The following is a 16923-nucleotide window of genomic DNA, read 5'->3' on the forward strand; positions in this document are numbered from 1 at the left end:
GCATAGGCGTAGCAAAGGGTGCAGTGAAACGCCCTCATTTGCAAACCACAAATGAAAGTCGTTTTTAAAGCAAATATTAAGTTTCAACGTTTTATTGCTGATATGATTTTTATAGGGGCTACGTCCATTATATGAATGTTTATGCAGTTTAATTGGCATTTTAAGGGTGACAGACCTCCTATAAGGTGCACTGGCAAAATATAATCATCTTACAAAATAAGCATATGCTACTTTGCTGCGACATTGGTGAATTTTCTCAAGGGATAGATACTCCGAAACCTAACCTCAAACAAACAATCTGATGCACCACAATTGACTGCCATCCTTACTAATGTCTAGAGACTGGAAACAATATCCCAGGGGTTTGGACCCCAGCCCTGTGTTACACAGTGAAAGTTGGTTTTGTAAGTGAACGCATTTGTCATTTTACAAGCCAGCAGTAATGATACAATGTAGACAGATTTCCTCAATGGAGCAGGTTTTCCCATATGTATTTATTTCTCAGAGTCCCAGCAGTAGCTGAGATTCATGAAATAAATCAGATATAGAGAATGCACGAGGACATGGGGAATCAATTTACCTGAATGCCATCAAGTAACTTGCTCATGCACCAGTAACTGTCAGCTTCAATGTTCCGCAGCACCTCTTCGGGCAGACTGGAAACATCAACATTTTCCACTTCTTCTTCTTCAGCTAAAATTTAGAGAGAAGAAAGTATAGTAAGGTAGAGTGTGCAAATGAGTGAAGCTAGGTTATGTACAACCATGTGCAACAAAAACATGCAAAGACATCTCTAACAACACTGGCAGCTACAGGAGAGCGATGGCTACCTATCAATCCATTTCGATTAGTGAACACTTATAAACTACTTTGACAGATACAGGATACAGCTTAGAAATATTGACAGGATGAGCACAATTTGTACTTCACAATAAACATACGTGGAAAACTATTACAGCCCACGCTAAGCAGAATGTAAAAACACCTTTAGATTACAGTATGCAGTTGCTGAGAATATCTAAGCCCTGCTGTAAGCTTAGGCATTTAAGTGGATTTGTCTCCACATTTTTTAAATCAAATTACATACATTGTTAAAGAGGACTATTCACCAAATTTTTCATGTTGAACAAGACACGATATAATGGTGGCTGCAGAGCAGAATAATTTATTATTAGCCAAGTTTCTCTGTTGCGGAAATATTAGCCAAGTACCGTATTTTTCGTACTATAAGACACTTTTTTCCTCAAAAATTTGGGAGGAAAATGGGAGGTGCGTCTTATAGTCTGAATGTTGCTGGGGGGTATATATATTATATATATATATATATATATATATATATATACACACACACACACACACACACACACACACACACATATATATATATATATATATATATATATATATATATATATATATATATATATATATATATATATATATATATATATATATATATATATATATATATATATATATATATATATATATATATATATATATATATATACATATACACACACATATATATATACACATACATACACTGTGTGGGGGGAGCGGTTGCGGCGGCGGAGCGGGGCACAGGAGGCAGCAGCCGCCTGCTGCAGCCTACACGGTCCCCGCTGCTAAAGAAAATGAATATTCACTGCTCCCCACGCCTATAGGCGTGGGGAGCAGTGAATATTCATGCTCCTTAATAAAGGCACACAGTGTATCAGCAGTGCGGCACCTGCTATTAAAGGGCATGAATATATGAATATTCACCCCCTCTCCAGCGCTGAGGCTACACTGTGTGCCGGCTAATAAGGAGAGTGAAGTCACTGCTCCCCGCGCACACAGTGGGGAACAGTGACTTCCGGCAGCTGATCTCTCCTTGTGAGCCGCGCATGGCAGTGACGCCATGTGCGGCTCACATGGCGACATCAGTGAGGGCAGACAGGACGCAGCGCTGGAAGAGAGAGAAGAGAGGTGAGGAGTGTTTTTGTTTTTTTTATGTGCAGCGTGATGGGGATTAGTGAGACCATGCATACTAGGATAAGGATGAGGGGTACCATGCATACTAGGATAAGGATGAGGGGGCCATACATACCAGGATATGGATGAGGCGCATCATACATATCAGTATAAGGATGAGGGGGATCATACATACCAGGATAAGAATGAGGGGGATCATACATACCAGGATAAGAATGAGGGGGATCATACATACCAGGATAAGGATGAGGGGAGCCATGCATACCAGGATAGGGATGAGGGGTGCCATACATACCAGGATAGGGATGAGGGGTACCATGCATACCAGGATAGGGATGAGGGGTGCCATGCATTCCAGGATAGGGATGAGGGGTGCCATGCATACCAGGATAGGGATGAGGAGTGCAATGCATACCAGGATAGGGATGAGGGGTGCCATGCATACCAGGATAGGGATGAGGGGTGCCATGCATACCAGGATAAGGATGAGGGGTGTCATGCATACCAGGATAGGGATGATGGGTGCCATGCATACCAGGATAGGGATGATGGGTGCCATGCGTATCAGAATAGGGATGATGGGTGCCATGCGTATCAGGATAGGGATGATGTGTGCCATGCATATCAGTATAGGGATGATGGGTGCCATGCGTATCAGGATAGGGATGATGTGTGCCATGCATATCAGGATAGGGATGATGGGTGCCATGCATACCAGGATACGGATGATGGGTGCCATGCATACCAGGATAGGGATGATGGGTGCCATGCATACAAGGATAGGGATGATGGGTGCCATGCATACAAGGATAGGGATGATGGGTGCCATGCATATCAGGATAGGGATGATGGGTGTCATGCATATCAGGATAGGGATGAGGGGTGTCATGCATACCAGGATAGGGATGATGGGTGCCATGCATACCAGGATAGGGATGATGGGTGCCATGCGTATCAGGATAGGGATGATGGGTGCCATGCATATCAGGATAGGGATGATGGGTGCCATGCATACCAGGATACGGATGATGGGTGCCATGCATACCAGGATAGGGATGATGGGTGCCATGCATACAAGGATAGGGATGATGGGTGCCATGCATACAAGGATAGGGATGATGGGTGCCATGCATATCAGGATAGGGATGATGGGTGCCATGCATACCAGGATAGGGATGATGGGTGCCATGCATGCCAGGATAGGGATGATGGGTGCCATGCATACCAGGATAGGGATGATGGGTGCCATGCATACCAGGATAAGGATGAAGGGTGCCATGCATACCAGGATAAGGATGAAGGGTGCCATGCATACCAGGATAAGGATGAGGGGTGCCATGCATACCAGGATAAGGATGAGGGGTGCCATGCATATCAGGATGGAGGGGTGCCATGCATATCAGGATGGGGATGGGGGCCACGAATAATAGGAAGGGGGGCATATCTACCAAGATGGGGGATATTATCAGAATTGGGGGACATTACCCCTATACCAGTGTTAGCAGCAGACCTGCTCCCCCTTAACAGTGCATCGTGACCACATTTTTTGCTTCAATTTTTTTTGCCATTTTCCTCCTCTAAAACCTAGTTGCGTCTTATAGTCCGAAAAATACAGTATGTGACAATTAATTTTTATTTTAAGTCCAAGTGGGCATTATTAGAGAGATTTCATTGGGGACATGTACTTCTTTCTCTGTGTGTTGCTGCTTGCTTAGCCAGCATCAGAAAGAGGAAGAAGAACACCCTACCATAATAAAATAGAGCAAGCTGAGTGCGAAATGTGTATTCACAAACAGTCTGCTCTCCCGACTGCAGAGTGCTGATGTGCTGGAGCACAGCAGACCTGAGTGTGATTAACTGACAGCTTTCAGCTCTCATCTCCCATCTCCAGCAGTCAATGTGTGGAGACAGAAGAGTTGATAACACTACATATGCTCTGGCAAGGTTAATGTGTATTTTTTGAATTTCAAAGAAGAGCTACTAGCAGGATTTGTAGTGAGACTCAACTTCCCCCCACACTTATTGCTGGAGATGAAAGTTGTCACATAAAGGGAATCTGTCAGCAAGATTTTGTTACCTCATCTGAGAGCAGCCTGATGTAGGCAAAGAGAAGCTGAATCCAACCATATATCACTTAGATTACTGGATGCAGCAGTTCTCACACAATCAGAGCTTTTAGATTTAGAAAGAAGCAGAGCTGAGAAAGCTAACCCCACCCACACCAGGCTCTCCACGTGCAAAGTCCATAGACAGTGAGGTGCTTAGTAGCCGGACTAGTCTGACAATGTTAATTTCTTAGTCATAAATCCTTCACAGTTAGTAAACAACAGCACACGCTTTGACAAGCGACAGGTCTCTAATCTCTGTGTTTCAGACTCTATATCCTGCTGTCTTCAGATAACATAGCAAAAAGCTGCTGACAGATTCCCTACAATCACACCCAGGACTGCTGTGCGGCAGCACATGTCACCACTTTTCAGTGAGGAGAGACTGTTTTGTCAATACATGTCTCAGGCTGTGTGCCCACTATGCGTTTTTTAAGCTTTTCCGCAGCGGCAATTCCGCTGCATAAACGCTTAACAAATGCTTGGCAAAAGGCCTGCCACGTTCCCCAATGATAATCCGCATGTGCTGTGCCCATGATGCTGAAATTTCCGCTGCGGATTAGCACTGCGGAAAAATCCGCAGCACTACCAAGTATTTTGCGGAAGGGTGGTGTTTTCGCCGCCATTGACTTGTATTGGAACGCATGTCATCCGCATCACTGAATCTGTACATGCACATTCCATGCGTTTCAATGTGCGGATGGTACCCGGGTCTGGAGGAGAGGAGACCGGGTACCATAGAACCTGGAAAAGACAAGAACAAGAACACCGGGGGCCATCAGAAGGTAAGTATAATATTTATTTTTTACCATTCTTTCGGTCACAGTATATAAATCCATGCCGTTTGCATGGATTTATATAGTGTGACCAAGTTGTCAAGCACTTTCCAAGTGATGCTAAAATCGTCAACCCGCATGCGGAAATGCATGTGAAGAACGCTTCACTTCTGCATGTCCCTGGCAGGAAAACGCATGTACAATCCGCATGTACAATCCGCATGTACAATCCGCATGTGTTTTTTCTGCCAGGGAGATGCATAAAAGCTCAGGAAAAATCTGCAGCATTTCTGCATCGTGGGCACATAGCCTCACAATGAGCCCGTTCTAAGCTATTGTGGGGCGTGTTCTTCTTTCCCCAGTGTGTTGCTTCCTGCTCATCTAAAAAAACAAAGAAAGTTTTATTCTGCTCTGCATTGCCTATTACATTATGAGCCCAGTTAAATAAGAAACATTTGGAGAAAAGATCGATGAGACTTGTGTACTTACTATGATAATCCTTGTCAGAATGGCTAGAATTAGACTCAATACATGCTCGTTTTAATACTAGACCAGGAACGTTAAAAAAAAAAAAATTATACAGACATCATGATGAGTATTTTCAAAGTAAGTAGTATTCTCATCAGGTCTAAAAGTTCTCGTAATAATGTAAGCAATTTGTATTGTGAAAATTGGAGCTAGATCTGCTTTAAGTATGGTAGGTTATACAACCAACAGTTCAATGCTTCATTTCAACAACTTTTGAAATCTATAGCATTGTCATTATTACATAAAACACAACATGCACATATTATATATATATATATATATATATATATATATATATATATATATATATATATATATATATATATATATATACAGTACAGACCAAAAGTTTGGACACACCTTCTCATTTAAAGAAATTTCTGTATTTTCATGACAATGAAAATTGTACATTCACACTGAAGGCATCAAAACTATGAATTAACACATGTGGAATTATATACTTAACAAAAAAGTGTGAAACAACTGAAAATATGTCTTATTTTCTAGGTTCTTCAACGTAGCCACCATTTGCTTTTATGACTGCTTTGCACACTCTTGGCATTCTCTTGATGAGCTTCAAGAGGTAGTCACCGGAAATGGTTTTCACTTCACAGGTGTGCCCTGTCAGGTTTAATAAGTGGGATTTCTAGCCTTATAAATGGGGTTGGGACCATCAGTTGTGTTGTGCAGAAGTCTGGTGGATACACAGCTGATAGTCCTACTGAATAGACTATTAGAATTTGTATTATGGCAAGAAAAAAGCAGCTTAGTAAAGAAAAACGAGTGGCCATCATTACTTAAAGAAATGAAGGTCAGTAAGTCCGAAAAATTGGGAAAACTTTGAAAGTATCCCCAAGTGCAGTTGCAAATACCATCAAGCGCTACAAATAAACTGGCTCACATGAGGACTGCCCCAGAAAAGGAAGACCAAGAGTCACCTCTGCTTCTGAGGATAAGTTTATCCGAGTCACCAGCCTCAGAAATCGAAGGTTAACAGCAGCTCAGATTAGAGACCAGGTCAATGCCACACAGAGTTCTAGCAGCAGACACATCTCTTCAACAACTGTTAAGAGGAGACTTTGTGCAGCAGGCCTTCATGGTAAAATAGCTGCTAGGAAACCACTGCTAAGGACAGGCAACAAGCAGAAGAGACTTGTTTGGGCTAAAGAACACAAGGAATGGACATTAGACCAGGTGAATTCTGTGCTTTGGTCTGATGAGTCCAAATTTGAGATCTTTGGTTCCAACCACCGTGTCTTTGTGCGACGCAGAAAAGGTGAACGGATGGACTCTACATGCCTGGTTCCCACCGTGAAGCATGGAGGAGGAGGTGTGATGGTGTGGGGGTGCTTTGCTGGTGCACTGTTGGGGATTTATTCAAAATTGAAGGCATATTGTACCAGCATGGCTACCACAGCATCTTACAGCGGCATGCTATTCCATCCGGTTTGCGTTTAGTTAGACCATCATTTATTTTTCAATAGGACAATGACCCCCAAACACACCTTCAGGCTGTGTAAGGGCTATTTGACCAAGAAGGAGGGTGATGGGGTGCTACGCCAGATGACCTGGCCTCCACAGTCACCAGACCTGAACCCAATCGAGATGGTTTGGGGTGAGCTGGACCGCAGAGTGAAGGCAAAATGGCCAACAAGTGCTAAGCATCTCTGGGAACTCCTTCAAGATTGTTGGAAGACCATTTCCGGTGACTACCTCTTAAAGCTCATCAAGAGAATGCCAAGAGTGTGCAAAGCAGTCATCAAAGCAAAAGGTGGCTACTTTGAAGAACCTAGAATATAAGACATATTTTCAGTTGTTTCACACTTTTTTGTTAAGTATATAATTCCACATGTGTTAATTCATAGTTTTGATGCCTTCACTGTGAATGTACAATTTTCATAGTCATGAAAATACAGAATAATCTTTAAATGAGAAGGTGTGTCCAAACTTTTGGTCTGTACTGTATGTGTATATATATATATATATATATATATATATATATATATATATATATATATATATATATACACAGTACAGACCAAAAGTTTGGACACACCTTCTCATTTAAAGATTTTTCCGTTGTTTCATGACTATGAAAATTGTACATTCACACTGAAGGCATCAAAACTATGAATTAACACATGTGGAATTATATACTTAACAAAAAAGTGTGAAACAACTGAAAATATGTCTTATATTCTAGGTTCTTCAAAGTAGCCACCTTTTGCTTTGATGACTGCTTTGCACACTCTTGGCACTCTCTTGATGAGCTTCAAGAGGTAGTCACCGGAAATGTTTTTCACTTCACAGGTGTGCCCTGTCAGGTTTAATAAGTGGGATTTCTTGCCTTATAAATGGGGTTGGGACCATCAGTTGTGTTGTGCAGAAGTCTGGTGGATACACAGCTGATAGTCCTACTGAATAGACTGTTAGAATTTGTATTATGGCAAGAAAAAAGCAGCTAAGTAAAGAAAAACGAGTGGCCATCATTACTTTAAGAAATAAAGGTCAGTCAGTCCGAAAAATTGGGCAAACTTTGAAAGTGTCCCCAAGTGCAGTTGCAAAAACCATCAAGCGCTACAAAGAAACTGGCTCACATGAGGATCGCTGCAGGAACGGAAGACCAAGAGTCACCTCTGCTTCTGAGGATAAGTTTATCTGAGTCACCAGCCTCAGAAATCACAGATTAACAGCAGCTCAGATTAGAGACCAGGTCAATGACACAGAGTTCTAGCAGCAGACACATCTCTACAACAACTGTTAAGAGAAGACTTGTGCAGCAGGCCTTCATGGTAAAATAGCTGCTAGGAAACCACTGCTAAGGACAGGCAACAAGCAGAAGAGACTTGTTTGGGCTAAAGAACACAATGAATGGACATTAGACCATTGGAAATCTGTGCTTTGGTCTGATGAGTCCAAATTTGAGATCTTTGGTTCCAACCACCGTGTCTTTGTGTGACGCAGAAAAGGTGAACGGATGGACTCTACATGCCTGGTTCCCACCGTGAAGCAAGGAGGAGGAGGTGTGATGGTGTGGGGGTGCTTTGCTGGTGACATTGTTGGGGATTTATTCAAAATTTAAGGCATACTGACCCAGCATAGCTACCACAGCATCTTGCAGCGGCATGCTATTCCATCCGGTTTGCGTTTAGTTGGACCATCATTTATTTTTCAACAGGACAATGACTCCTAACACACCTCCAGGCTGTGTAAGGGCTATTTGACCAAGGAGAGTGATGGGGTGCTACGCCAGATGACCTGGCCTCCAGAGTCACCAGACCTGAACCCAATGAGGTTTGGGGTGAGCAGGACCGCAGAGTGAAGGCAAAAGGGCCAACAAGTGCTAAGCATCTCTGGGAACTCTTTCAAGATTGTTGAAAGACCATTTCCAGTGACTACCTCTTGAAGCTCATCAAGAGAATGCCAAGAGTGTGCAAAGCAGTCATCAAAGCAAAACGTGGCTACTTTGAAGAACATAGAATATAAGACATATTTTCAGTTGTTTCACACTCTTTTGTTAAGTATATAATTCTGCATGTGTTAATTCATAGTTTTGATACCTTCAAAGTGAATGTACAATTTTCATAGTCATGAAAATACAGAAAAATCTTTAAATTAGGTGTGTCCAAACTTTTGGTCTGTATATATATACACATACATACACATTTGTAAATATTTTATTATATCTTTATATCTTTTCATGGGACAACACTGCAGATATGACACTTTGATACAATGTAAAGTCTAAATTTGGTGTGCCCTCTAAATAACTCAACATACAGCCATTAATGTCTGAACTGCTAGCAACAAAAATGAGTGCGCCCCTAAGTGAAAATAGCCAAATTGTTCCCAATTTCCCAATTAGCTATTTTCACTCCCCGATGTCATGTGACTCATTAGAGTTACAAGGTCTCATGTGTGAATGGGGAGCAAGTATGTTAAATTTGGTGTTATCACTCTCAGTCTCTCATACTGGTCACTGGAAGTTCAATATGGTACTTCATTGCAATAAATTCTATTAGGATGTTAAAAGAAGAATTGTTTCGCTATATAAAGATGGCCTAGGCTATAAGGAGAATGGCAACACTAAAATAAGCTGCAGTACGGTGGCCAATACCATACAGCCGTTTAACAAGACAGGTTCCACTCAGAACTGGTCTCACCATGGTCGACCAAAGAAATTGAGTGCATGTGCTCAGCATCATATCCAGAGGTTATATTTTCAAAAAAGACGTACGAGTGCTACCAGCACTACTGTAGATTTGAATGGGTGGGGGATCAGCCTGTCAGTGCTCAAACCATACGCCACACACACAGCATCAAATTGGTCTGCATGGCTGTCATCCCAGAAGGAAGCCTCTTCTAAAGATGATGCATAAGAAAACCCACAAACACTTTGCTGAAGACAAGAAGACTAATGACATGGATTACTGGAATCATGTCCTGTGGTATTATGAGACCAAGATGAACTTATTTGATTTAGATGGAATCAAGCGTGTGTGGCGGCAACCAGGTAAGGAGTACAAAGACAAGTGTGTCTAGCCTACAGTCAAGCATGGTGGTGGAGTATCATGGTTTGGGGCAGCATGAGTGTTGCCGGCTGTGGGGAGCAACAGTTCACTGAGGGAACCATGAATGCCAACATGTACTGTGACATACTGAAGAAGAGCATGATTCTCTCCCTTCGGAAACTTGGCCGCAGGGCAGCATTCCAACATGATAACTAACTCAAACACACCTCCAAGATGACTACTGCCTCACTAAAGAAACTGAGGGTAAAGGTGCAGGACAGGCCAAGCAAATCTCCAGACCTAAACCCTATTGAGCATCTGTGGGGCATCCTCAAAAGGAAAGTGGAAGAGTGCAAGGTCTCTAACATCCACCAGCTCCGTGATGTCGTCATGGAGGAGTGGAAGAGGATTCCAGTGGCAACATGTGAAACTCTAGTGAGCTTCTTGCCCAAGAAAGTTAAGGCAGTGCTTGAAAATAATGGTGGCCACACAAAGTATTGACACTTTGGGCACAATTTGGCCATTGTCACTCAGGGGTGTACTCATTTTTGTTGCCAGCGGTTTAGACATTAATGGCTGTGTGTTGAGTTATTTAGAGGGCACACCAAATACTGACTTTACAGCAGATTTGTTAGTACTGCAGCAGTCGCAGCCACATTTACAATGTTCTAAAAAGGTAGTACTTCTATTTTTTATAGAATGGAAGTCTGTGGGAAAAGGAACAACTGTAAATGCATCCTGTTCCTGAGTTGTTTTATTTTTTCCCAACATGATGTGAATACATATGCATCAACTGTATGTCAAAAATGTGGAATGATCAGTTTTGTTTTGTTTTTTTACACTTTTAATACATAATTCCATTATACAGCCCACTTTTTATACAGGCTATATTCCTGGAAATTATGTATAAAAGGCTTTAGCACTAAAAAGCCTAAATTGTAACAGTTTTATATTGACACATCTGTATTTAAAAATCAAAATAATGAAAATAATAAATAGTATTTTACGTTTCAAATACATATTTAAATGAACAAGAAAGGAAACCATTCAACTGTGAGGAGCAAAAATAAAGCAAAAAAAACCTAAATATCATTGTGAGACAACAAGCTTTGTTGTAATTAAATCCCTTACATAATTAGAAAAAATAAATTCTTATCAGTCCTCTGCAATTTTCTGACAAGATCATAACCTCCAGCATACTTTCTAGAGACATCTCTTCTTCGCATATATACAACACTTTTGCTGTAAATGTGATTTGCATGTAAAATTTACATAACCATACACAGTAAAATGACATCTGCAATATAAAATTGATATTTATCATAATTTCTTTTCTTTCTTCGATCAAAGTTTCAGCATGTTTAGGCCTTGTCCACACAGTGCTGATACGCTGCAATAATGCAACAAAATTTTTGTAATATCTTAACCATTTTGCTAGTACTGTAATACACTTTAGATATTCTCACATATAATTCTGCAGCATATTTACTGAGGTCCACAATAGAGATCATAGATCTTCTCATCAAACACCTAATTAATGCTGCTAGAGCCCTATGGAGATCTAGATCTTCCATTATTCTCTGGCTACTTCAGGTTTACCACCTCCTTCTATAAACTTCACCTTTAGGTTCCATGTTAGTTTTTCTATGCTTTTGTCACATTGGCAGATTGCTTCCTGATTAGAGGCCTCCATTTTAGTATCCTTCATTATCAAATCTCTTCATCACGAGGCCTCCCCTCTACTACGATTGGTTTCTCAAAGCGGTTTATTACTGTATGTGTTAGATGATTTGTTTTTATTTATTGAGGCTGTCACCAGATCTTTGCTTCCCCATCTTAGGGCAGAATAAACCCAGATTCCAGAGATGCATCACTTACAGGGCTTCTTGCTGTAGTTTTGATAAAACCCTTTTATTTGATGTAGCTCTTTGAGACATCTGAATGCAAGTTCCTGCTTGTAGTTCTTGACACTCAAGCACTGTGGCTACACTTGACACGCACCTTTGAAGGACAGCTTTCTGCCTATGCACAGTGTAGGGAGGAGGCTTTGTTTAATTGCGTTTCACGGCGGAGTTCACATCTGTTTGGTCACAAGAGTATTATGAATGATCTAAAAATCTCCCCTGATGAATCTTATTGCTGTAAAACAAGGATGGTTAGTTAATGGTGATGCTGTACCCTTTCCCTAAAAGGAAGACTATCTGCCTGTTAGTGGTTTAAGAAATTGGATGAGACCTTTCCTTTATTAAGTATGATCGCATGCATTAAGTGTACTGTTTATGGTAATGTTTGAGTTGTTGTATTCCACTAACATCCGCTTACCATATTGACCCGTTCAAGGTATAACTGATATGGCTATCCTAGTGAGGGAGCCCCAATACATGCGGTCCGTGACAAAAATATTCTATAATCTGATTTGTATGTTTATTCAGATTGGTCCATGTGTCTACAATGTTGTAATGTCTCTATATATGTTTTAACACTTTTAAAACAAAATTGGGATCTTAGGGGTAAGGTTACTCCTTGTGGAGAATGACATGCCTTGCATGCTCCTCTGGGAAATTCAATATGCAAATTGTCTCTTCAGAGAGGAAGAGGACTTGATCTCTAGTGCCACCTATTGGAAGTAGCAATCCTACAAGTTATTACCAACCCTTTAACGAGCCTTGAAATATGACTTAGGATAAAAGCCAAATCAGAATCTCAAATTTGTAGACATGGTGTTTCGGGGTACTGCCCCTTGTCAGTGCAAAGTATGAGATCTGGTTTGGCTGGGTGAGAGGCTAAGGCTGGTATCTAAGGGGTAAAATTTCTCCTTGTGGAGAGTGACATGCCAGGTCTGGCACGCCAGTATTAGGAGACTTATGGTCGATAATGACTTGTAGGATTGCTACTTCTTATAGGTGGCACTAGAGTTCAAGTCCTCTTCCTCTCTGAAAAGACAATTTGCATATTTCATTTCCCAGAGGAGCATGCAAGGCATTTAAGTCTCCTCATACTTGCGTGGCAGACCTGGCATGTCACTCTCCACAAGGAGAAACCTTACCCTTTAAGATTCCAGTGTTAGCCTCTCACCCAGCCAAATCAGATCTCATACTTTGTACTGACGAGGTATAATAACCAGAAACATGGTGTCTACAAATTGAGATTCTTATTTCACTTTAATCCTTAAGTCTTATTTCAAGGCTCGATAAAGGGTCAATAATGACTTGTAAGATTTCTACTTCCTGTAGGTGGCACTAGAGTTCAAGTCCTCTTCCTCTCTGAAAAGACAATTTGCATATTTAATATAAGATTAAATGTCAAATTTAAGGCCCCATTTTTTTGCTACAGCCGTGATTTTATCAAAACTACAGCAAAGAGCCAAGTAACACCGTTGGAATCAGGGTCTCGGCCTCTAGTTTATGCTTCTCTCAGAGACAGATTCCCTTCAATACTCTCATTTTGTAAATTGCCAGGTAATAAAAATCAATATGCTAAATATATTTAAGCCCATTTGGATTTTACAGTGTCATAAGAGGATTTTTCTTCTTACACAAGAAGTCTTTGCAGCAAATCTAGCTAATATGGAATCACCAATACAACCAACTGTTCAACTACACCCATTAATAAATTAAGAAGGCAATTAGACTTAGTATGGTTTTATATGTTTACAGAAAGGTATGTAAACCCATATATCCATTTTTTTTTTCTAGCTACATCCTTTAGTATGCCCGCTGGCATAATGTGATACAATGGCTGAAGTACACTAGGAAGAGCTGCTCAGAAGAGCTCAGAATGTTTGATGGTCAGATGTCCGGATGTCCAGATGTCCGGATGTCCGGATGTCCAGATGTCCGGATGTCCGGATGTCCAGATGTCCAGATGTCCAGATGTCCAGATGTCCAGATGTCCAGATGTCCGGATGTCCGGATGTCCGGATGTCCGGATGTCCAGATGTCCAGATGTCCAGATGTCCAGATGTCCAGATGTCCAGATGTCCGGTTGTCCGGATGCACTCATCTGTGCAGCCGTCAAGAGCAACTCATTTCTTTTCCAGATCTATGATGAATCAGATATGTATCTCTTTTAGATGAATGCTTTTGAAACACTGTAAACTAGGTCAGCATCAAAGAAAGGATGCCGTCTTGAAGTGTTTTTTTCTTTTTCCTTTTATGTTTTTTTTCTTTATCTGCTAGGATCTTCAAAGCAACTGGGCAATACGCAATCAGCTAAAAGAAAATGGAGTGCAGCAAATGGCTCCATTATACAAGCCATGAGCAAACATTCTCTGCTCCTTCTGACACACAATTCAGGATCACAATGGGAAACGCACTGTGCTCTGCTATGAGATGAAAACAACTTCTGGATTAGGGGCAAATCATACTTAAGAAGAGAAATCTACTATTCACAAATTAAAGCATTTCACAGAACATCACCACAAATGAAACTCCTTAAATGTAAGATTTATATAACAGTACCTTTAAAGTAATCAGAGATCTTCAAAGAGATTATGCAGCTTATTTGTTTTATGGGGAAAACTCAAGATGACATGACTGTAGGGATATTAATTGCAAATATTGGCAGATAGAAAATATAAATAAAATTCAAATTCACAAAATTCTGTAAAATCTAATACTTAAATTACCTTGCATCTCATTTTATTAAAGGAAACCTGTAACCAGATTTTTGCTATGTAACACATGCTAGTCTGTGTGCTGCCATTTTGATACAATCACAGTTTTCTCTGCTGATCTAGCAGAGCTCAGAATGCTGATCCCTGTATAACCACGCCCCCACACCACTGATTGTACAGTGTACACAAAAAGCTGCCAAATGAGCGAACACTGCTCATCAGTGATGGGGGCGTTGTTGCAAATAGTAGTTGACTAGGAGACAGGAGGCAGCTACTCCTGTAATTTTAATCTCCTGCTGATAAAACATTGATTTTATTGAAACAGCAACACACAGCCTAGTGAGTGACATTACTGTAATCAGGGTATCTGCCGCTATATCATTCTGTTCTCAGATCCTGCTGACAGATTCCTTTAAACAAACTAAATATGACCATTAGTTCATAGAGACAAAAAAAAAACAATGAGACAGATCAAAGTGAAAAATAACACCATTAAAAAACTAACTAAAATATCTGTCTGCTTAAAGTACTGATACATTTTGTCAAACGATCATCCTAATATGATTATAATTTTCTGAAACAGTGCAATAAATTCCCTAAATATAATTTATGACAATTTAAGTATAACCATTTTTTTTACTTTATGACAAATACACAAATCGCAAATTTACTATTCAAAATGTGGTACAAGTCAGGCATGACATCAGATGTACATGAAATAAGGCACACTAACTTGCGCTGGGGCGCCTGCGCAATAGAACTCTGCGGCACAGTGCACAGAGAGACAGGACTGGGATGAAGCAAAGTGTGCTCTATGTGAGTGGGGCTTTGTGCATGCTCGGGAAGTCAGGAGCACAGTGCAGGTCACAGGACCCTGTAGCATACAGGGGAGGGAGGGAATATGGTAACTAAGCAAATAGGCGGGGATTAATAAACAGATAGGGGGGGATTTCATGGCGTCGGTGGACGCCAAGCCTGTGCAAAACGGAGATGATAAAAACAGATTTCTCTGCAATCAAACCTCTATTAGGGCCCACACAGGTATGTATAGACTTACTTTTTTTATACCCTGCATGCCCATAGTAGAGGTCTGATATCTCCCAGGGGGTGACAGATTCCCTTTAAGCCAATCACTAGTTATGTTTACGGTGCATTTAGACATGCTGATTTCAGCCTCCCAATGCACCTTTGAGAGCGCCGATTGGCAATTGTTTAACACTAATATGATCATTGTGTTCCCAGACTTGTTACTGGCAGCTCAACTCATGTGTTCATAAATGATGTCCAGCCAATAACAATGAGTCTGTGTGCCCACTATGCATTTTTTAAGCAATTCCGCTGCAGAAACGCTTAAAAAATGTTTGGTAGAAGGTCTGCCATGTTCCCCAATGATAATCCGCATGAGCTGTGCACATGCTGCGGAAATTTCTGCTGCGGATTATCATTGCGGACAAATCCGCAGCACTACCATTAATTTTGCGTAAACGCTGCGTTTTCGCCGCCATTGACTTGCACTGGAACGCATGGAATCCACATCACTGCATCTGCACATGCGGACAACATGCATTTCAATGTGCGGATGGTACCCGGGTGTGGAGGACAGGAGACTCCCCTCCGGACCCGGGTACCATAGAATCTGTAAAAAAAAAAAAAATAATAAAATAAAAATATACATTATACTTACCTTCTGATGGCCCCCGGTGTCCTTGTCTCTGCTTGCCGGCAGCTCGCGGTCAACTAAAGGACCTGCGCTGACGTCATTTAGTCATGTGACGGGTCACGCGACAGCTGACGTCGGCAGGTCCTTAAATCTACCGCGAGCTGCCGGCAAGCACACACAAGCACACCGGGGGCCATCGGAAGGTAAGTACATATTTATTTTTTTATTTTTTAACATTCTTTGGGGGTCACACTATATAAATTCATGCCGTTTGCATGGATTTATATAGTGTGACCAAGTTGTCAAGCACTTCCCAAGTGATGCTAAAATCACTTAGAAAGCGCTTGTCAACCCGCATGCGGAAATGCAAGTGAAGAACGCTTCACATCCGCATGTCCCTAACAGGAAAAACGCATGTCCAATCCGCATGAGTTTTTTCTGCCAGGGAGATGCAGAAACGCTCAGGAAAAATCCGGAGCATTTCTGCATCATGGGCACATAGCCTGACTTTTTTCGCCAGAACAAATGATTTGATCACCTCTACGAACAAGTGTTTTCTTTGTTCCTCTGGCAAATCGCCGGCATCTTTACACCAAGAAGTAATAGAAACGGGTGTTACTATGAACGTTCAATCAACGATTAGCCACTGGAGAAAGTGCTCCATCAGGCTCCATGCTGCATTATTTTATGGAACTCTGATTATACGTTTGTGCGACCATGTAATGATTCGCTTTCTTTCACTAATGCATTA

At 41.2% G+C, this 16923-nt stretch overlaps 1 protein-coding gene across 1 annotated transcript in view; it reads right to left on the reverse strand.

Annotated features, from left to right (window-relative positions):
* Positions 1–16923, reverse strand: part of TBC1D22A (TBC1 domain family member 22A) — a 585912-nt gene that overhangs the window by 338432 nt on the left and 230557 nt on the right. Inside the window, exon 9 of the mRNA XM_073652139.1 lies at positions 581–693. Coding sequence (XP_073508240.1) covers positions 581–693 — 113 coding nt within the window. The remainder of the gene's footprint in view (positions 1–580; positions 694–16923) is intronic.

Source organism: Phyllobates terribilis, unplaced genomic scaffold (assembly GCF_046119375.1).
Source record: "Phyllobates terribilis strain yellow unplaced genomic scaffold, ASM4611937v1 Scaffold_11__3_contigs__length_659146591, whole genome shotgun sequence".
Classification (NCBI taxonomy): Eukaryota; Metazoa; Chordata; class Amphibia; order Anura; family Dendrobatidae; genus Phyllobates; species Phyllobates terribilis.